This window comes from Sciurus carolinensis, chromosome 2, assembly GCF_902686445.1.
Source record: "Sciurus carolinensis chromosome 2, mSciCar1.2, whole genome shotgun sequence".
Taxonomy (NCBI): Eukaryota; Metazoa; Chordata; class Mammalia; order Rodentia; family Sciuridae; genus Sciurus; species Sciurus carolinensis.
This window is the reverse complement of record NC_062214.1, coordinates 185769938-185794137: the sequence shown is the minus strand read 5'-3', so window position 1 is coordinate 185794137 and position 24200 is coordinate 185769938. Positions and strand designations below refer to the sequence as shown.

Genomic DNA, 24200 nt, shown 5'->3' with positions numbered 1-24200 from the left:
TTTTGTTTGGTATGTTACTTAAGCTGTCAAAAAAGGTAGAAAGAATAAATAAAAATACAAAAAAAAAAAAGTGCCCATTACATTACTGTTGCAGAGGAGACTTATCCATGGAGCTGAAGCAGCCATGGGGGTTCATGGCACCAGTTCTTGGGATCCTGCAGGTAGAATCTCATGAGAATCCCACAGCGTAACACGCAGGAGTTTATTAGAAAGAGTGAGAGTACAGATGTTCCGAGGGGATCACCTCCAGAGAGGACAAGGTGGTCCTTATGGAAGGGTTTTTTTTTTTGAAGGATTTTGTGTCCCTTTGTTCTGATCTTATTCTCTTATACCCCCTAAAGCGGTGTGTTACCCCTTTGCTTAGCCCTCAGCAAGTTTACTGTGTGAGGGTTGTGATGACCTACCCAGTCACAAGTGGTGGATGTGAGTGATTTTAGTGATAACCTTTTGACAAGGGGGACGATCATGATGTCGTGTAGGATGAGTAGGCGTGATATGATCTTGAAACATAATTTCCTTAAGGGGTATAATAAACTATGGCTGGAGGAGGTTTGGAATACCACTTTCCATTTTCTAGATGCTTATCTGCTTTGATAAGGTTCTTTGTGATTCTCTAGTCCTTTAACTCATGGACTCTAGTGCACATGTCTGATTTCCTCCCTATAAGTTAACAACCCATCATTGTGTTTCCTCCTGTGTACCTGCTCATGGCTAAAATATCTGCCTAATATTTTTACTGCTAAGCCATTAAACTGCTGAGTGGTGGTATAAGTGAGGATTTTCAGCTTGTATTTCCTAGAAAAATTTGTAGCACCGAGAATAGTTAGATCTATAAGAGCAAGTAAAGTTTACCATTAATACTATTGGTACAAAAATACATGGAAGAGTTAAAAAAATTTTTTTGCAAAGTATCTGCTAAAGAGCATTATAGTGAATAACCACAGACTTTAAATACTTTATATTTTCAGAATCTTCATAAATTTATATAAGCCATTTTTTCAAATTTTTACTACCACCAATTAAAACTCCTTTAGTAGTTTCCAGTTTAGGTTGTATTGAATTAATGTTTTCAAAAATATTCTTGCTATAGTTCTGTGTAGACCATTCATAGTAGCTAATTCTTTAGTCACTTTAAACTTGGCATCGACTCCTCAAATAAACAAGTGAGTAGAATTGGTAACATCTGTTAACTCATCCAGATGCAAGGAAAAACTATTCAGAGTTATTTGACTTGTTTTAAAATTAATTACTGACATCATTCCCTGTATTCTTAACCCTTTAAGCTGTTGTTTTTGTGGAAAAAGTCTAAGTCTTAACCAAGTCTGTTTTCTCTGGACACATTTTTGCTACTGCATCCCAAAATTATTTACTTAACTCATCACTAATGAACAGCTTTCCTTGCTTGACTAACAAATCATTCAGAAACTTAACTTTTGTTGCAACCTCATTTCAAATTTTAGATTTTCAAAGAAATTCTTTTGTGATGAGCGATTTTGTTCTAAATTTTATAATATTTTGACTGTTGCTTTCCCATTAGTTGAAAATATTGTTATGAATGTTCATTCTGGTAATGTTAATTTGTATTCTTCTAACACAGCTGTAGTGTTACATAATAAACACTATTATATAGAGAATTAAATAATAAACACAATGCTTTGCCATCTAATTAACAGTATAATTTGTATTCCATTGTCCTTTGTTTGTTTGTTTGTTTTTGGTACCAGGAATTGAACTCAGGGGCACTTGGTCACTGAGCCACATCCCCAGCCCTGTTTTGTATTTTATGTAGAGACAGGGTCTCACTTAGTTGCTTAGTGCCTCGCCTTTGCTGAGACTGGCTTTGAACTCACAATCCTGCCTCAGCCTCCTGAACCACTGGGATTACAGGCATCTACCACTGCACCCAGCATTGTCCCTTAAAAATGAAACAGTCAAAATTTACTTTTTTCCTCATTTCAACATGATAGATGCGCGCTGATAATAAAAAATAATGAAATGTTGCCCTGTACCTGTAGTACACATTGCACTTGAAATTCTTTCAAGTTATAACTGTACCAGCAATTTGTAGTGCACTGAGGAGTAGTGTAAAGTGATGTGTCATATACTTACTTTATTTGTCACATCTATATTCTGCCTCTGTAGTGAAATGTAAGTTATAGACAGTATGTAAACAACTGATCATGACTGTTTCCATAAGGCTTTATTTATAGGCATTGTAATGTAAATTTTATATACTTGTGTTTCAAAATTTTATCTTTTTAAATGTTTTCTTTTTAATCATTAAAAATGCAAAAAATCAGCTGGCACGGTGACACAGGTCTGTAATCCCAGCAGCTCATTAGGCTGAGGTAGGAGGATCTTGAATTTTAAGCTAGCCTCAGCAAAGGCGAGGCACTAAGCAACTCAGTGAGACCCTGTCTCTAAATAAAATACAAAACGGGTGGGGATGTGGCCCAGTGGTTGAGTGCCCCCCCCGGGGGTACCCACCCCCCAAAATGCAAAAACCATTCTTAGCTATCACACTGTACAAAAATAGGCAGAGGCCTGGTTTATTCCACAGGCCATGGTTTGCTGACAGCTGTGTAAGAGGATAGGAATTCTGTATAAATACAGACTTAATGATAAAACATTGAAACTTTAAAGTCAGAAAAAAGACAACAGTGCCCATTTTCACTATTCCATTCTAGCTATGGACTAGAAATCTGCATCAGCACAGTAAGTTCAAATAGAGAGGGAGGAAGACAGGACAGGGGAGATGGAGAGATGGGAGGGAAGAAAGGAGAGGAATTAGAAAGGAAGAAACAACTGTTATTCATGGGCAGTATGATTATATATATAGAAAAATTCAAAAGAAAATGCAGATCCATTATTGGAATTGGTTATTAAAATGTATAAAAATCAGTTTTCCATAAAACAATACATTTTTAAAAAGAATACTGTAAAAACATGTAGAAAATCTACTTAGTTTTGCTGATATTTTTCTGACCTTTTGGGGTATGTGTCTACTCATTAAATTGTAACCTTGGTTTCATAATGTATGCAGTTAAAGCTCCTAAATATTCCCCCATTACTATTCTAACTATTCCACAAATTTGAAAGTTAAATATTTTTATTATAACTTATTTTAAAATATTAACTAATTTTCATTAGTATTTTGTCTTTTGGATTATTTGAAAATATAGTCCTCATTTTTCAAGCAATACATTTTTCATTGTTGATTTCTACCATTACAGTCTGAAACAGATTTTGAATTAAATATATTTAAGTGTTACACTTAAATTAAAAAGACTATAGGCAATTTAAGGATATGTATAGATATCCTTATATCTATATATAGTTATCACATCTTTGATCAGTTAGAATTCATCTACCTAAAATGAATGGGACAAATTACTGTCATTTTATTTTTTAAAAATGAAAAATTTTATTAACCTCTGTCATTTTAAGCATGAACAGTATTCCTATTTTCACAAGTAAGAATTCCTTGCAACAAATCAGACAGTTAAAGCATCTAGAGAGAGGGGAATGTGATTCAGTGGTTGAGTGCTTGCCACGCATGCACAAGGCTCTGGATTAGCCATCACCAGCACCATACACACACACAAAATCTATATTCATATTACTTAAAGTGAGATTATTATTTTAACCAAAATCTTTTCATAGTCTATGTTATTTTTAAAGTATATATTAATTAACTATTCTTTTTTATTTTTTAAATCAAATGCTATAGGATTTGGAGCCTAGTAGATCATGCATTAATAGCAAGATGCAATATGGAGGAACCAATTCGTTGTGCAGCTGTAAATATAGATGGAATCCATCTTGCCCTTGGAATGAAGGATGGTTCATTCACTGTTCTTAGAGTAAGGTATGGTATTAGGGCAGAAATGAAAAGAGTAATTTTGTGTTCATTGAGAGAATATTTTGCATTGCTTTTACCCATTTATCCTTTCTTTCCCTCTTCTTGTTAACATAAATGTTTCAGATATTAGTTTCATTAAATATAAAATATATTTATAAAAAAGAACTTTGTCAGAAAACTAAATAAATAAAAATTTTTGGGAGGTTGAGAATGCTTAAAAGATTTTTTGACTGAAATTTTGAGCTGTAAATTTTGGGTCCTGACTTGTTTTCTTTGGTAGTATTCAATTTCAGTAATGATTTCCTACCATTGAACAACCCTGAGGATGTGAAAAATGGGTGAATGGTTTTTGCTGTTTTACTTGTATATTTATGCTTTGAAAACAATATTCTTCCTTTAGGCAATTAGAAAAGTTTAAATAATTTGTTACAGCATTTTACATGTTATATTGACTTTTAGGTAGATGCATTCAGTTTGAATCCTATGTAGTTATAAAAAAAATTTGCCCCCAGATACACATGTTGGATAAGTATTTATGAAGTCTTTTTTTTTTTTTTTTTTTGCTAATTTAGTGATCCTCTACCCTGCTATCCAATTCAAGAAACCATTAATTAACGTTTCTCTGCCTCTCTTATTCTGGAGAGTCTGCTTCTGAGTAGTCCTCAAATTAATCTTCCTTCCATTCTCACCATTGTGCCCTTGTGTTATCTTTGAACTGAACTGGTGGAATAGCCTCTTAGCTGGTCTCTTCACCTCTTGTTTTGCTTCCGTCTGGACCTTTATTCACTCTACAGTGATAGTAATTCCTTTTAAAACATTTGTTTACATTCTTACATTCTTCCTCATTCTGAAGTATGAAAAAGGCTTTATGCTGTTCTTTGGATGAAGTTTCTAACCTTAACATGGTATTGTCTTTCTCCAGCCTATTTCTCTGCATCCCTGACTTTCCTTCATCTACACAAAACTTTCATTTCTTCAGCTACATTATGTTCTCTCACACATCTGAGCTTCTCTGCAAGCTATTTCCTCTTTCTGTAATAGACTTTACAATGAGACATTGCTACGGTTTTTCTTTTAAATTACTTTTATTGTGGTAAAATATCCATAATATAAATTTAATTTTCAGTCATTTTAAAAATGTGTGATTCAGTGTGACATTAAGTACATTCACATTATGCTACTGTCAGTCACCGCTATCCATCTCTAAAACTTTTCATCTTCCTGTAGGATTCAGCATGACATGACTGCAGCCACCTCCAGTCATAAATACATTGATTGTCCCAGAGTAACCCCAGCTGATTTTTCCTACATAATTTACCAGCATACTATAAATAGACAATACCTATAGAGTGTTATGTATGGAGCTTTACAACAGACCCTGACCCCAGAAATGTGCCTCACTGTTTGATATTAGCATAAGATAACCAGGTACATTCTGACTTGAATGAAGTAATTTTTGTTCTAAGCAATGTATATGCAAATTGCAGGGTATACTTTTTTTTTTTTAATAGTTGTAGATGGACAGAATACCTTTATTTTATTTATTTATATTTATGTGTTGCTGAGGGTGGAACCCAGTGCCTCACATGTGCTAGGCAAGAGCACTCTGCCACTAAGCTACAACCCCAGACCTCTACTTGGTTTTACTGCTGTCTAGGACCATGCTTCTGTGACTGAGTCCCCCAATAAATCACACTGTGCAATCCTAGATCTGTCTGTCTTTCTTTCTTCTTCACTGCACCTTGGTGCCTGTTCTCATACACATACTGAATTGTCTTGGAACATTTCCAAACTGAAATTCTGTATTAAACAACAACTCTTCATCCCCCCCCTGCCCCCGCCCCCCCCTCACCCCTTTAATGTCTGGCAAGCACCACTCTATTCTCCATCTGTAAGAAAGACAGAATTTGACTATTCTATGTACCTTAGATAAGTGAAATTTTTAAACTGTTTTTAAACTGCAATTTAATTATATAAAATTTAAATATTAAGTAAAACTTTTCCCCATAACCCTATAAATATGTCATATTGCCTTATTTTATCATTGTCAAAATAGCTTCTTAAACTGAGATAAAAAACTATGAAACTTTTCTGTTAGGCTCTCACTGCCGTTATAAGTTTGGAGTTGATTTGATCATTAATTCTACAATCTTTCTGACTACAATCATCTAAGATTGAACATTTATTCTCATTGGTTAATTTCTTTGGAGGCTGCTATTTAGTTTTTTAAGTTAGAAATCATAGAAATACTGGACACTATGAATAATATTTGTGATCAGCTTTACTTTCGCTTGTCTGAAAGAACTGAAAGTACTTGAAGTATTGGAATTGGAATGCTAACTTATAAAAGTTTTATAAGAATTTAAAATATATAGTATGATCTATCAAAATGTATAAATGCATTCTACTGTCATGTATAACTAATAAGAGCAAATAAAATTAAAAAATAAAAAATATATATAAAACAAATTAGAATTCCTATCATACAGCTGATATGCTATGGTATGCATTAAAAAGTAATGATTTTTTATTAATTTATACTTTAATCATCCTTTCAGTTACACATTTACTTGTCCTTTCAATTACTGTATGCAGCAAACTGGGTAAATAAGTTCTTATCTCTAAGGTTGTAATTTCACAACTGAATCCAACATCTCTATCAGGATCCTTGGGATGTTTATTCTGACTGTTAAATGCCCTTATAGTTTAACCACAGAATTGTAACTCACAAAATCCTGAGTTTACTAGGTCATTATTCTTGGTTTGTGTTTTTTAAAAATTAGTTTTAATTAGTACACATGACAGTAGAATGCACTTTGATAAATCATATATAACTTGATTATAATTTCTCATTTTTCTGTTTGTACATAATATAGAGTCATGTAGTCATATATGTACATACAGTGATAATATCTGATTCATTTTGCTATCCTTCCTACCCCTGCACCCCCTCCCTTCCCTTCACTCCCCTCTCCCTAATCTAAAGTAATTCTTCTTCCCTACTCACCCCGCCCTTATTGTCAGTTAGCATCCACATATCAGAGAAACCACTAGGCCTTTGGTTTTTTTCAGATTGGCTTATTTCACTTAGCATGATAATCTCCATCTCCATCCATTTACCTGCAAATGCTGTAATTTCATTTTTCTTTAAGACTGAGTAATATTCCATTATGTATATATATACCACAGTTTCTTGATCCATTCATCTATTGAAGGGCATGTAGGTTGGTTCCATAGCTTAGCTATTGTGAATTGAGCTGCTATAAACATTGATGTGGCTGTACCACTGTAGTATGCTGATTTTAAGTCTTTTGGGTAACCAAGGAATGGGATAGCTGGGTCAAATGGTGGTTCCATTCCAAGTTTTCTAAGGTATCTCCATACTGTTTTCCAGAGTGGTTGCACTAATTTGCAGTCCCACCAGCAATGTATGAGTGTACCTTTTCCCCCACATCCTTGCCAACATTTATTATTGCTTGTATTCTTGATTATTGCCATTCTGACTGGAGTAAGATGATATCTTGGTTTTGATTTGCATTTCTCTAATTACTAGAGATGTTGAGCATTTTTTCATATGTTTGTTAATTGTGTATCTTCTGTGAAGTGTCTGCTCAGTTCCTTAGCCCATTTATTGATTGGGTTACTTGAATTTTTTTGGTGTTAAGTTTTTTGAGTTCTTTATTCACCCTCGAGATTAGTGCACTATCTATTGTGTGTGTGGTAAAGATTTTCTCCCACTTTGTAGGCTCTCTTTTCACGTATTGATTGTTTTCTTTGCTAAGAAGAAGCTTTTTAATTTGAATCCAGCCCATTTATTGATTCTCGATTTTACTTCTTGCACTTTGGGAGTCTTGTTAAGGAAGTCAGATCCTAGGCCAGCATAGTGAAGATTTGGGCCTCCTTTTTCTTCTGTTAGGCACAGGGTCTCTGTTCTAGTGCCTAAGTCTTTGATCCACTTTGAGTTGATTTATGTGCAGGGTGAGAGATAGAGGTTTAATTTCATTTTGTTATATGCGGATTTCCAATTTTCCCAGCACCATTTGTTGAATAAGCTATTTTTTCTCCAGTGAATGTTTTTGGCACCTTTGTCTAGTATGAGATATCTGTATTTATGTGGGTGTTTCTCTGTGTCTTCTATTCTGTACAATTGGTCTATGTGCCTGTTTTGGTGTCAATACCATGCTGTTTTTGTTATTGTGGCTCTGTAGTATAGTTTAACATCTGGTATTGTGATGCTTCCTGCTTCACTCTTCATGCTAAGGATTGCTTTGGCTGTTCTGGGTCTCTTATTTTTCCAAATGAATTTCATGATTGCTTTTTCTAGTCTATGAAGAATGTCATTGGGATTTTAATAGGAATTGCACTAAATCTGTGTAACACTTTTGGTAGTATGGCCATTTTGACTATATTGGTTTGCTTTTTATTGTCTCTTGTCATTCTCCATTTTGTAAAGCAGGATTCATTAATAGAGCTGTACTCAAAGGAATAGTTATGTTATGATTGGAGAAACAGAGAAATAAAGAATGGATAAGAATCTAACATACCGATTTTGTCCCCTTTATGGTGCTGGAAAAGAGCATGCTAGTTAAAAGCTCTATCATTAAGCTATATCCCTACCCATAGCATACTGTTCTTAAATTAGGGTAGAAGGTGGTGTACCAAGGCCAAGTCATATCTTCCTAAAGCATCTAACCTAGCTTAAACTAAAAAGTAAGGCCACGAATCCTAACAAGACCCACGAGGCCTTTCATTATTTTCCCTCTGCCTCCCTCACCAGACTCAGCTCATGCTGCATCTCCCTTAATTGTCAGTACAACTACAATGTCCTTCTTAAACTGAACTTGAATACTTTATTTTGCCATCAGCTCTTGCATACAGTGTTATCTCTACTGCAACGTGTATCCATTATCTTCCAGTTCTATCTTCTGCTGGGCTAAGTCACATTTATTCCTCAGAATAAAGTTTAGACATGGATATCTACTCTACTTCATTTGATTATGTCTCCCTAGACTCCCTCATCTAAAAATTATTCTCTTATGTGCACTGATCAACACTGTATTTACTTTGTGATGTATTATGAACTGTTAATTCATAAGTATTCCCAGACTTTTATCTTTTCATCTTTTTAAAGAAACCACAGCATTTGCCTGTCAGTTCCCCAAAAGTCTTCATCCAAATTAGGGTTTTTGTTTTGTTTTGGTTTTGGTTTTTCAGTGCTGGGACTCAAAGTCAGCCTTGTGCATACTAGATAAATGCTCTATCACTGACCTATGCCCCCAGCTCCCAGAATTGTTTTAAATTAAACTTTTACCTAATAATCTTTTGTCCTATAAATTAGAGAAACTTCTTTATAAGAAATGGTTGTATAATTCACAATTACATATAGTATGTATTCATAGCAACATAATACATATATAAAATCCATCAAGCAGAATCTCTGTCTCCATCACTGCTGTTTTATATTGTGTGTGTGCCCTCATGCTTTAGTAGATAAGGGGTATAGTAACAACAACAACAACAAAAAAAATCTAGGATTTATTCCATACTAATTTCTTTCATAATATGGTTTAAAATGCTAAAATGATTATGAAGAATTTTCCAGAAACATTTTAATTAACATTTGTGGAAATTATGACATTTTTAAATAAGGGAAGCATAAAAAGTAAAAGCTATCAAATAGTATCTTGAACCTTTTTCTTAAAAAGTCATGTTCTACAATTAAAAAAAAATAGGGCTCCATATAGATATAGAGTGAATGGATAGATGTGAGCAAAGAGAAATAAGATACATGGATTTAATTATAACTTGAAGGAGTCTCTGGGAAGGATAGAGACAGCTATATGAGTCTGTTTAGGAAGAGTACCTTGCAAGTTATAAGGTCTAGGCAAAAAGTGATTTTTGACCAGGAAATTTTTTAAAAAGTATAGACTCTTTAAACATTACAATCTCTGGTCTATCTTAGGGCTCCTTTTTTTCTTTGTTTTTAAAATTTATTAGTTAGGGTAATCATTAACTACTGTAATTAACATGTCCCAGCTGCATAAATGGCTGAGGTATAAGTGAAGATTAATTCTTGCACTTGTAATGTGAGAAGTCAGTGAGTTACTTTCCTGTCCCAGGTAACTCAAAAACCCAGGCTCCTTTCATTTTGTTGTACTTTATCAGTCCCTAGAACTTATCATGATATCTTGGCCAGCAGGACAGGCAAGAGTGTTTGAAGAGGGTATGTCTGCTTTCTTAAAAAGCATGGCTTGGAAATGGCTCACATCATTTCCTCCCACATCACATGATGGCTGAACTAACTGCAAAGGAACCTGGGAAATTCTGTCTAGGAAGATGGAGAAATGAATTTTTGGTAAATTACTGGCATTCTGTGTCACATGCACTGGTTTTTTAAAAAATATTTGTTTTGGTTCCCTTTTTACAGTTAAGGGACTGATTTTCATCTCTTTCTTATATGGTTAACACCATTCTAAAATCCAAACTCCTTGGCAATATATCAGATCTGTTACAGGGTTTATCTCTTTAACCCCATCATTTTCTACTTTGCCAGCTTATACTTATATCCATATTACATTACCCAGTATTCTTTAAATGTGCTACACACTTGGAGACTTCCAAACTTCAGCTCATGCTTTATCTTCTTCCTCGAAACCTCTCTCAGACATAGCCAACTTGTCAGGTCTTATGCTCGTTCATATCAGGTTTCACCCTTCCTTGGTTCCTTCCTGCCTTTAGTCTGGTCTTAACCCTTCTTTCAGTATTCACACATTCCTTTTGAGCAGTTACTACCTTTTATCATAGTTACTTTATCTCCATCTCTCATAGAAGCTAAGTTCAAGTTTGAATCCTTAATGCTAAAACAAAGTAAGTACTCAGCATTAGTAAAGAAATTTGAGTTTGATTGCTCTAAATTGTCCATTTAGAATCTTTAAAAACTGGAAAACACACTTCAATTTCTAAAATTGTCTAGATGGAGCATATCAGATATGTGATGCAAAATTTATAAAGAGAAAAGTTCCAAGTTCCTGGCACTAATTAGAAATATCACTTACCTTTTTTCTCTTCTTGCCTTCCATCCTCTTCACCATTTCTAAGAACTTTGGAAGTCAGAAGTGTTAAACTATCTTTTTTTATGATTGTTACCAATACTTGGTTACTTTGGAAACTTGTTTATAAGGCCTCATTGAAAAAAATATTAAACTTCACTCATTGATATGGTCCCTAAGGGAGGAATTTGTGTTCTATATTAAAAAGTCAGAGCTTGAAATAAAAATAACTAATGATAGCTATACAAAGATATACATTCAAAAATATTGCTAAAATAACATATTCTTTCATATTTTCTATTTCCTGAATGTAATTTTGTATATTTGGCTCATTATAGAAATTTGTTTGAGGGGCTGGGGAGATAGCTTAGTCGGTAGAGTGCTTGCCTTGTAAGCACAAGGCCCTGGGTTCAATCCCCAGCACCCCCAAAAAAAAATTTGTTTGAAAATTATAGTGTTTATGGCTAAGCATTTTTCATAAACTCAGTATTTACAACGAACTTTCATCATAAAAATCCCTGATTTTGTTTCCTTTCTTGTAGCTCCAGGAATTTAGGAGGGATTGCTAAACTACTTAAAGATAATTTGTGAACTGAAATTCAGCTTATCTCCCCTACCCCTCTTTCTCTCTCTTTTTCTTTCAGTATTAGAGATTAAATCCAGGGCTTCATGCATGCTAGGCAAATGCTTTCCCACTAAACCACATCCCAGCCCCATTTTTCTCTACTTCTGGCATGTAGTTATTGTCCCCAAAATAATTATTCCTGAACTAATAGTACTCATTTACATTTATCTTATAGTTTATAAACATAACGATACAGCCTTATGGTCATTTTCGAAACTTTTGAAAACAAGCTTCTACTGTGACATTTGTTCACATGGTCTCATTTTTTTCTTTGTAACAGAGATATGACGGAAGTTGTACATATTAAAGATAGGAAGGAAGCAATTCATGAGTTAAAATATTCACCAGATGGAACTTACCTTGCTGTTGGCTGCAATGATAGCTCAGTTGATATTTATGGAGTTGCTCAGCGTTATAAAAAAGTTGGCGAATGTGCTGGATCACTTAGTTTCATCACTCATCTGGACTGGTCCTCAGACAGTAGATATTTACAGACAAATGATGGAAATGGGAAAAGACTTTTTTATAGGATGCCAGGTAAATTTTTGTAGTAAATTGTATATAGTTTTTAGATTTTTAGTATCTATACAATACTTTAGGATTTCACCAGAAGCAGCATGTAAGTTTCATTTGAGTGTAGGAAAGCAGAGATGAACTGAGCTAACATTTCAAGCATTTCTTTTTTATAGGGCTGCCCCATTATGTTGAAATTCTTTAGGAATCCCACCCCTGAGGGTTATTGAGATATATTATTGATATATAAAAATTGTATATACTTACATGGTACTGTGTGATATTCTTATGTACAGTTGCTGTACATTGTGAAATGTTTTCCACAGTCAAGCTAATTGATATATTCATCACTTCTCATAGTTATCATTTTTTGTTTGTGGTAAGAGGATTCAAGATTTTCTCTGTTGGAAGATTTCAAATATACTATGCAATTATATACATTATTATTAACTTAGTCAACATGTTATACATTGTCTGCAGAACTTGTTCATCCTATATAACTGAAACTTTGTACTCTTTTGCCAACATCTCCCCATCCACTTCTCCCAGTCCGTGGAAACCACCATTCTGAATGGTTTTTTTCCCCTTCATTAAAACTTATTTACTTGGAGAATTGAAGAAAGACTCATCTTATATTAAATTCCATACCATGTGACTAGTGTATGGTAAAATTCCACTGTGTATTAGAGAATCAAATGTCATTTTTTTGGGTGAAACTAAGTAAGTATAATTGCTACAAATGTGTGACCATAAGTTATTTATCTGTTTGCGGTTGCCTCAAATAAATTTTGCACATATTAATAATCTAGCTAACAAACTAAATCAAAGAGTTAAAAATCAAAGAATAAAAGACAATCATTAAAATATTATCTCATACTTTAGTTAACTAGTACTTTAGTTAATATGATGTTTAGTTAATTAGTCCCTATATTCCAGGATCTTATTTAGATAAGACTAGCCACATAAGTTACTGCAGTTCTACAAAAATTTTTGATTAATGATCTATATGTAATGAAAATCTACTGAGTCTTGAAGTTCTTTTACCAAATGTAAATGTATTAACTCTCCATCAATCCTACCTTTTTGGTATTTTTCAGTTCTCTTTTTGTCAGTTAGGTTTCTCATAGCCACTTCCTCATAGCTTTTACTTCTCTTATAACTCACCTGTTGTGGTTAATCTGTGTCATGATTTTAACAGAATTCACATGGGTGAATCTACTAAACCATAAATCATATTAAATCTGTGTATATCTCTGAATTGATACAATTTTGTTGATGGCTTCTTTAAAAAGCTTCTTGCTTTTTGTTTTCTCCTTACCCACACTTACCTACTTATTCATATAGTCTCCTCTAATTGGGGTGGGAAAATATTTAAAATTTGAGATCACCATGTTATAAGTACAATTTAAGCTTGAGTAAAAAAATCAAGTGAAATAACTTCTTAAATTCACACTGATTTATTTTTAGGAGGAAAAGAAGTGATGAATAAAGAAGAAATCAAAGGTGTTCATTGGGCTTCATGGACATGTGTTTCAGGCCTTGAAGTAAATGGAATTTGGCCCAAATACTCAGATATCAATGATATAAATTCAGTAGATGGAAATAATATTGGCCAAGTTTTAGTGACAGCTGATGACTATGGAATCATAAAATTATTCCGATATCCATGTTTAAGAAAAGGTATTTTTCTTTTAAATATTTGAAGTAAACTCTTATTTATAAAAGACTTTTATGTATTTGTAGAAAATCAATCTTGAACTAGGTAAGAGGATTTCATATTTTTAAAAATGTGTACTGGTAAAGGCCTTTATTTTGCAAGTTCACAAATTATTGTCATATGTTATATTTATTTTGGGTCATGAAGTTTTTATTAGAAAATTATTTTTGAATTTATACAGTTTTGAATTGATACATTCTAACAAATGGACTAGACCTTTTTCTTTTTAACAAAACATTTTTCTCCCACTTCCTGAATTGCTTCACGTAGTCAAATTTGCAGTGATGGTTTACTTCTCTTATCATTTACTATCTTTAGTAATTTAGCTTATTGAATACATATATTTTGGGAGAAATTTTTTCTTATTTCTTTTTCTTAAGAATTCAAAGGAAGAAGTCAAGTGTACAACTTCATATCAGTTTGGAGCTTATTGACTTGGTTTTGATGTCTGAGTGTTTTGCTTAAATCCTTATCATATTGTTTTGGCAATTATTTTCAATAACAGATGTAAAACAAGATTCTTTTCATTGGTTATTTTCTATATACTTTATATCTCCTTTTTTCTTGGATCTCTTCTAAAATAATATAAATCCTTCAAAGATCTGGGGATTGTGAATGAAATGCTATTATTGGTAATCTTTCATCTATTCCATGCCTCATTTCATAAAGTATTTAAATCAACTTATAACAAGTTCATAAATACTAAAATAATTAAAGAGTCAATACCAGAGAAAATATAAATAAAAGTACACATTAAAACAAGATAAAGAAAATGACAGTAGCCAAACATCAGATTTGATCCTGTGCTTCCTGGAAACAAAAATAAAATGAAGCAGGGCACAAAATAGTTTTCACTGTGGATTTTAAAAATCCTTGGGCTGTGGCTGTGGCTCAACAGTGGAGCGCTTGCCTCACACGTGTGAGGCACTGAGTTCAATTCTCAGCGCCACATAAAAATAAATAAAATAAAGCTATTGTGTCCGTCTACAACTAAAAGTATTTTTTTAATTTTAAAAATGCCTTCTTATTCCTTAGGAAAATTGAAGTTTCTTATGAGACTTAATTGTCAAAGAATTCTCTTCTATGCTTGGGTCTTTATATTATAAAGGTGCAGTGAATGTATGTTCTATAACATCCATACTTACAGCAGATGCTGTAATGAGATTTATCTGGTTTGTGGATAAAAGCTGTTGGACATATATTAAAATGCAGCTTAGTAAAGGTGATTATTGTAACAGCTAATAACATAGTTTGATTCATATATATAGTCCACTGATGTCAAACTTAAAGGCTCAAATTTCCCAGAAGCCAAGGCTGGTATTTCTACTGTGCCTCTAAAGTGAAATAATGAGTTCACCTGTCACCTTTGCCACATTATTGATTATCTGTGAAGTGTCAGCTTCTCAGGTGCATACAAAAATTCTTATATAAGTAATGCTAAGTATGTCAGTAGAGACTAGTTAAATATCTAGCAAGAAAAGTATTCTGTTTCTAGATCTCACCACATAACCAGGACTTGAGAGTCACCATGCCTGACATCTTTTAAGATGATACTTGCCTGCTTAGAAAGTATGAGTTTCAGTAATAATTATGATCATTTTAACATTAGACATTGCTCCCATTCATTGCTTCATATACTGATCTCTGTGCAAAAACAAAAGTACTCTAATTTTTTGAGTTTTCTTAATCAATTGAATGGGCTGTATTGACAGCTTATCTTTTGCAAAAGTGAAGACAGTATTATTTTTGCATAATAATTTTACTTCATAAAATGAAATGAAGTATGTAGTAGTATTCAGAATTGCTGCATGAATATTTAACCAAAGTCTAATAAAATTAGTTTTGTCTAAGAGATTTCTCCTTGCTTCAGGAACATAAATTGTTTTCCTTTCTTGTTTCCTTTTTTAAAAAAAATTTTTTTAGTTGTTGATGGACCTTTATTTACTTATTTATTTATCTATATGTGGTGCTGAGAGTTGAACCCAGTGCCTTACACATGCTAGGCATGTACTCTGCCACTGAGCCGCAATCCCAGCCTCTTGTTTCCTTTTTGTTGGTAATTTATTTTATGGTAAGGATGATTTTTATTTCTAGACACTTCTGAGTCTTCTTGAGACTATGGCTAGGTAAGTGAAAGAAAAGCTAGGATATGACTATTGCATATTTCATAATTAGTAGAAGTATTTTAAGATTGTATGTTTACTGAATTCACATACTTGAATACTTTAACATTATTACTAGAAAAAAGTCTTTTATGTTAATTGTTTTATTGTTCATTTTAAGATTAGGAAAAGATTGTGTCTGATCTGGTAATATATTTTATTTCAATTCAGTAATGAATATTGAACCCAGGGGTGCTTTACCACTGAGTCACACATCCCAGTATTTTTTAGTTTTTGTTTTGAGGAAGGATTTTGCTAAATTGCTTAGGGTCTTGCTAAGTTATGGAGGCTAGCCTCAAACTTGAAATCTTCCTGCTTCAGCTTCCTGAATCACTGGGCTTACAAGCCTGTGCCACTGTGCTCAATTACATATAGATTAGATTAGGCCTTTGAATTTCCCTTAAGACCAAAGACGTCAGGACAAAATAGTCAATTGTCTTAATATTAAAGCAATCGATTCCCAAGCTTTTCTCAAAGCAGTAAGATAAAGTCTTATAACTTTGGTGGTTCTTACCAAATTATATTGTAAATTAGTACAGGAAGTAATGTTTTCATCCTTCAATATCAGTTCATTTATTTGCTTAATCAGCCCGTTTTTGAATTAATATTTTTTCCATTTGATTATAATTAAGATAATGGAAGGATGATGTAATGATTTATGTATAGAAATTTGCTGTTTGAAGTAGTGTGTTATATGTCAAAAATTTGTGTATAATTTAAAGGTATATTTTTTATTATAGGGGCTAAGTTTAAAAAATACATTGGCCATTCAGCTCATGTAACTAATGTCAGATGGTCACATGATTATCAGTGGGTTATTTCCATTGGTGGAGCAGATCACTCTGTCTTTCAGTGGAAATTTATTCCTGAAAGAAAACTGAAAGATGCTCTTCACATAGCACCCCAAGGTGAGTAGTCAGAATCACCTAAGCAATTTCCCCATCAAATAACTCTTCAGGAACTTCAAAATGATAATTTTACCATTGAAGTATAATCTAGTTTCATAAATTCCTAGTATAGTTTGTTTCGAGCAGAAATTTCAGATTAAACCTTAGGACTGTGTTAAGTCAGATGTCAGAGGGGGACATAAAGTACTTTGCAGTTTTTCAAATGATGAGTGAAGAAATGTTTATATTAATAAAACATTTAATGCATTCGCTAAGAGATGGGTGTTTAGATTTCATGAGTTTTCTTTTAACAAAGAGAAATTATATAATGTCAATTCATTTGCTACCTGTAGTATTTTTTAGCTATTTTCATGTTAATTATAGGTTATATCCACTTGTATTTGCACAGACATTTAAATTCAATGTAGCAGTCATTGGGGAGCCAGTGAAGGGATTTAAAGGGGCTATTGAGTTTGCAGTGAGTGGAGAGGAGATAATCTGTAGTACAGTTTGCTCACATCTGTGTCACTTGAATAGGTAACGTCATTTGATTGTTTTATGGCTTGTCTCCATGTCAGCTGAATAGTCAGCTCTTAATCACTAATTTTACAGTGCTGTTTTGAAAATAAATCCTCTTTAAACTAATGACATTTCATTTTCAAAAATTACAGAAAGTCTGGCTGACTCTAACAGTGATGAGTCAGATTCAGACCTGTCTGATGTTCCAGAACTGGATTCTGAAATTGAACAAGAGACACAGCTTACCTATCGTCGGCAGGTAATTTTCTATTCAAGCAACTGGAAAGTTCAGTTCCTTCTTTATATTGCTCCCTGGCTGTGTATCTGGTGTTAATCTTTGTGGCTTAAAATCCCAAGAGTGTATTTCAGTTTTCTCACTTTAAACATTAAAGCACAGTTGTATAAAATGTTCTTTTATGTTAATTGCTTGATATACTAAGTATGTCTGTATTCTCTTTGCCTGTAGATTTTTGAAACAGTACACTCCCATTTATTCCCTTTGAAATATTCTCTTAAGTACAAAGATTTCCTGGAACACTAAATATGCAAGTTTGTTCTTTCCAAGGAAGTACATTTTGTAAAGTATCTTCCTATTGAAGATAATTGCTAAAACTGATTAATAGTAACCATGTGTCTAAAAGTTGTATTACGAGTATATGAACACCTTTCTGAATGTCTTCCTACTTATATACATTTTTAAAGGTTTACAAAGAAGATCTACCTCAGCTTAAAGAACAATGCAAAGAGAAACAAAAAAGTGCTACTTCTAAAGGAAGAGAACGGGCTCCAGGGAATAGTATCCGATTACACTTTGTTCATGGGTATGAAGCAATGTTTTCCATTTCTGTGTTGGAATTTTAGTTCACACTTACTGTGTGACTTGCTCTACCAGCTATGTGACTTTGAGCAAGTCATTTAACCTCTCTGTAAAATGGAGATAACAGTACCTTATAAAGTTCTGATGAGCAGTAAATAAGACTGATAGTACTGACTTAGAATAGTGCCTGGCACATAATAAGCACTAAATAAGTGTTAAAAATAAAAATTAAAAAGATATTAAAAATAAATTTGTCAAATGGAAGTTCAGTATTATCTATTAACATGCACATCTTGTCTTTAAAAATGTGAATCATCTCCCTTAAATGTGCTTAATTTGAAATAATATTGTGTCTTCCTTTTTGCCTGAGCATTTTGGCTTTTGTGCTTTAGATTAAGTAAAATAATTGTTTCTGGATTCTCTTAGACTATCTGGCAATACAGGTTTTCCATTCTGACTCTATTTACCCCTCCCCCAGCCCTCATTTTCTTACTAGACTGGTAATACTGTCCAAGAATTTGAAAAAGAATTTATTAAGATTATTTTCTCTCCAGTGGTAAAACAGGCAATATTTCTATTCACTTGTGCTTTATAAATTGGGTTTCTTTGAAGCACAAACAAGGTTGCTATAAGCGGAATTATTTTGACCATTTTAAGAAGACTTGGTTACTTTTTCCTGAGTGAGCATAATATTTTAAAATTGTTTTTTAAACTTTTTTTTGAAATACATGTTTCACAGTTCAACAATATGCTTAAAAGGGTTTTAAAACCTTCCTCTCAGTTCTGCTCTCCCAGCCGTCATTTGTCTTGTCACTGTTAATTAGTTTCATAAATAAATGTGCATTTATAACAAACAGATATATGCTGTTTTCTACACCCCTTTATTTATAAAAAGCAGCTGTTTTGTCTTATATAAATTTAATATTATACTTATGCAATTAGTAGTATACTAGATGTATTTCTCAGTACCTTGCTTTTTTTTTGCTCAATATTATGGTTTGGATTAACTATTTGTAATCAGAGCAGTTCATAAATGCTTATAGAATCTAAGAAGGTGGTGTTTTCTTTTCATTGTTCAGCGTCCTTTAAAACTGGAAATGAAATGACCCTGAAGTTACCTACTTCTCTGTAAAGATTGGATAAAAGCCCTAAACTAATTGTATATGATTTGTTTTCTGTATTAGTTACAGAGGTTACGACTGTCGAAGTAATCTGTTTTACACTCAGATTGGTGAAATTGTATACCACGTGGCAGCAGTGGGTGTCATTTATAATAGACAACAGAACACACAGCGTTTTTACTTGGGTCATGATGATGATATTCTCTGTCTGGCTATTCATCCTTTGAAAGACTATGTAGCTACAGGCCAGGTAAGTTCCTTTGAAAGACTATGTGACAATAAGCCAGATAGGTTAGACCTTTCCTGAGTTAGGTTAATCTACTTCATGTGTGTGTGTGTGTGTGTGTGTGTGTGTGTGTGTGGAAATGAAGAGTAAAGAATTCTTTTGAATGGGATTTTATTTTCATATTATAAAGTTTACCTCAATTTTTTCCTACTGTTTTCCTTATAGTTTTGTTGTTTTAATTATTATTATTATTTAAGGGATGGGGAAGTAGGTTGGTGGTGGAGTGATTATCTAGCATATGTTATGTCCTGAGTTCAATCCCCAGTCCTGAAAATTATTTTTTAATTAATATTTCTTGAATTTGAATTTGGAACTAAGAATACCAGCTCATTTTCTTTCTGTGAGGATATGTATATTTTTAAATTTGTGAGTAATTATAGAAAAGATGAGACTAGAAATCTGGTTTCTTTAGATTGAGTTACCTAAAATAATAAATTATTTAACAAACATTCTGTGACAACACAGAATGACAGTGCTTTCTATTTTGCAATCATGATAGCAAGCTTTAAGTTTACCAAGGTGGAAAGCACAAATATTGAAGTAGAAATCACTGAGAAAAGTCTAAATCAATACCTGTCTATACAGATAATTCTTAGAGAAGCAAGGGAAGAATAATGTTTGTAGCTTCTTACTGTATGTAAATATTTCACAAGTTTCTGATTGTACGTTCATTGTATTCTCACCTCAACTCTGAGAGTGACTCATTTTCTTCCATTGACAAATGAGGGCGTTCTGGTTTGGAGAAATTAAATAATTTTCTCAAGATCGCTCAGCTACTAAGTAATAAAGCCTAAAGCCCTTAGTGTGTCAGATTTTATACACTGTATAAATACACTTTTTTTTAAAAAAACTTTTTTGTTGTTGTTACTGGGGATATAATTCAGTGAGACTTAACCACCTGTCTTACTAAGTTGCTTGGAACCTCACTAAAGTGTTGAGGCTGGCTTTGAACTTGTGATCCTCCTGCCTCAACCTCCCAAGTCACTAGGATTATAAGCATGCACCACCATGCTGGGCTCTCCTTTCACCTTCTCAGTTATATAAGGGTGGGAGAGGCAACATCCATTATCCTATGTAGCTTCTCTGTGGACAGAAAACTCTACCCTATTTTCTTTCTTTTCCTTCCTCCTTCCCATTGTGCCTCCACGAGTTGCTTTTTCTTTCTCCATTTCTCTCCTTCTGTACCCTTCTCCCTCTGTTTTCTCCTTTGTTTCTTCCATTATTCAAAAACATTCAATAAGCACATTCTATATGCCAGGAAATGTGCTGGAAATATATAGATAAGTAAGACATCTTTTTGCCATAGTAAAAACTCAAGGGAGAAGACATACATGCAAGAAAAAATTGTAATACCATGTCACCATTACAGATCAGAGTTTCTCAACCTCAGCATTATTGATGATTTATGCCAGATAATTCTTCGTTGTAGGAAGCTAACCTGTGCATTGTGTAGAATGTTGAGCAGCATTCCTGACATCTACCCACTAAATACCAGTAACTCCTCCACCTGAATTATGCTAACCAAAAATGTCTCTAGACAATACTAGCTGTCCCCTGGGAGGCAAAATCACCCCATTTTAAAAAATGTAGACTCTGGTGAGAGTACAATGAAGGACTGAAAAAATTGTGCCCAGTAGAATCAGGGAAAACCTTAAAGAGATAATAACATTTGTGCCGGATAATTTACTGGCAGAGGAAAAGTGAGGGAAAGCATTCTAAGTCTGTCTTATGATCTGTAAAATTAGGGAGGAAAAGCACAGCTTATTTGAAGAACCAAATAGCCTACAATATTCAAATCTTAGAGTGCATGATAGACATTAGTGGCAGAACTAATCAAAAGGCTAGGTGGGGGCATGAGGGGGCATCACCTGTGCCTTTAGGCTATATAAATGGTTCCTCTTGAAGCACAGTTATATACACTGGTGCTTTGGCAAAGAGTTCGAACCATTATTCTGATATTGCTGAATTGAAGACGGTGGCCATTTTCTACCATGCTTCTGGGATTTGCAGGAATTCAGGTCAGAGGAAATAAAGTCAGTATGACACTGGACATCCCTAGGTACCCATCAAGCCATAGCTCCTTACACAGTAGCATTTCTGCCTTAGGCACTGCAGATTCAAAGCCTATCTCCTAAGACACAGGCTTTTATAGCCCTCTCAACTTCTCCCACTATTTTTCATTTCTCTCCTCTGCTATGTTACAGCCAACCAGTCACATCTCTATAAAGTTACAGATTTCTAAAGTGGAAGTGTTAAAACTGATCAAAATGAAGAGAAGTATTTATTAAAAAGAAAAGTGATTCTGAAGCATTTTATCTGGGTGTTTTTGGAATTTGACAAATCTAAAGTGTTTTACTAGAGTACAAAAAATGACCCCTTGGCAGGCAAGACCTTGTGAAAGAAGTTAGGTCATGGGAGTGTGCCCTTGAAGGGATATTGGCTTTTCCTGTCTTTCTTGTTGACTTTGTGGCCACTATCAGGTATGCAACAACCTCCTCTGCCTTGCATTCCCTGCCATGTTCTGCCTTGCTATAGGCCCAGAGGCAAGGGGGCCAAGCAACCATGGATTGGAAAACATGAGACAAAAGAAACCTTTCCAGGCTGGGTTGCAATTCAGTGGTAGAGCACTTGCCGAGCAAGTGTGAGGCACTGGGTTCGATTCTCAGCACCATATTAAAAAAATAAATAAAGATAGTGTGTCCATCTATAGCTAAAAATACCTTAATAAAAAAAGAAATCTTACCTCTTTTTAAGTTGATTATCTTAGGTATTTTGCCACAGTGATGACAATCTGACTGATAAATCTCCCTTTAACCCTCAATGAAATATCACAGATATGTTCCAAAAATATTGTCAATACCTCAGTCAGACTGATTTTGATGTTCAAGTGCATGCTCTTCCGTTTATTATCTGTTGGAAAATTACCTAACATCTCTGTGCCTACTTTCCTCATTTTTTTAAAATCTTACTTTTAATCAATTTATTTTTGGGGATGTGTATGTACACATACACACACATATGTATATATGTATGCACACACTAGAGATTGAACCAAGGGCTCTCTACCTCTGAGCTATGTCCTCAGCTCTTTTTACTTATTTTGAGACAAGACCTCACTAAGTTATAGAGGACAGCATCAAAATTTGATCCTCCTGCCTCAATCTCCCAAGTAGCTTCTCATCTTTTAAAATAAGGATATTACCAATACCTATCTTATAGGGTTCTTATGATTATTAAATGAATTAACCTTTATAAGGTGAGTAGAACAGTTTCTGGCATGGAAATCAGTTTTCAGTAAATGTTAGTATACTACTACTACTACTATATCATCATTATTATCACCGTCATTATTTCTAGATGGTATGTCCAGGAGGCAATAGAAAATGTAAGTCTTGAATTCAGGAGAAAATAATGATTAGAGAGTAAGATTTAAGAGACACTTGTTGATTTAACCATTGAAACTGTGAAAGAAATACCTCAGGCAAAATGTAGAATAAAAATCCTATAGAATTAAAGATGAAATCTTGAGAGAGGTTTGCATTTAAGAAACAGGTGATGAAGAAAACTTAGTAGCAAGAGTTGAGGAGACCAGAGAACCAGGCAAGAGTAGTACTGTAAAATCACTAGAAGTACCAAAACCTGCAAAAGTTAAATAAAAAGAAAACTTTAAAGTCACTACTAATGTTTAACTGATACTTACAAAGATGTTATATCTCATTATCCTTATAGCTGGAAAGAGCAATTACTTGAATTTGGGAAATAATAAAGAATTGATAGATCACCTGTATTTAAGTGAACATCATAAACTAAGTGTGTTAATCTGATTTCTGTCACTGTGACAGAATACCTGAGATAAACAACTTAAGGGAGGAAAGGTTTATTTTGGCTCACAGATTCAGAGTGTTCAGTTCATGGTTGCTTGACCATGATGCCTTGGACCTGTACTGAGGCAGAACATCACGGTAGAGCAAAGCTGCTTATCTCATAGTCGCCAAGAAACAAACAAAAAGAAGAAGGGGCTAGGATCTAATATCCCTTTTAAAGCCATCTCTCAGTGACCCAGCTTCCTTCTATTAGGCCCCATCTCCTAAAGGTTCTACCACCTCCCAGTAGCACTACAAGTTGGCAACCAAAACTTTAACACATGGGCCTTGGGAGGCATACTCCTGATGCAAGCTATAGCACCAAGTTAAAAGAAATGACAGAGTGATACTGTCTAGTTTGGGTCCCATTTATATGCTGGTTGCTTTAATCCCATCTGAATCTTTGCTTACACATAGTCTAAAATATGCTTGCTTGCTTGCTTCTCTTTGTATCCAAGTCTTGTTCTTTCTGAAGGCCCAATTTCTAGTATCATCTTATTCATGAAGCATTTTTTCAGAACCTTCTTAATCTCATTAAGGATATATTAGCACATGTTCTTAATTGAAAATATTATGTTTTCCCAGTGAACTTACAAAAGTTATCTGAATGTCTTAGTACTTGTTGTATCTGGCATAGAAACCCTGCCAACAATAGATGCTTAACAAGCATTTATTATATTATTGAAGAAGTATAGGATAAGATTTAGAAGGAATCATATAGTTCTAGAATATTCCTAGAAACACAGAGCCTAGCCTCATTGACTTTTGAACAAATATTA

The 24200-nt window shown here is 33.8% G+C and overlaps 1 protein-coding gene across 1 annotated transcript in view; it reads left to right on the top strand.

Annotated features, from left to right (window-relative positions):
- The window catches only part of Eml5 (EMAP like 5), a 149185-nt gene that overhangs the window by 44502 nt on the left and 80483 nt on the right, over window positions 1-24200 (top strand). Inside the window, 7 exon segments of the mRNA XM_047538900.1 lie at window positions 3731-3868; window positions 11817-12073; window positions 13517-13729; window positions 16669-16836; window positions 17487-17593; window positions 18037-18155; window positions 19336-19522. Coding sequence (XP_047394856.1) covers window positions 3731-3868; window positions 11817-12073; window positions 13517-13729; window positions 16669-16836; window positions 17487-17593; window positions 18037-18155; window positions 19336-19522 — 1189 coding nt within the window.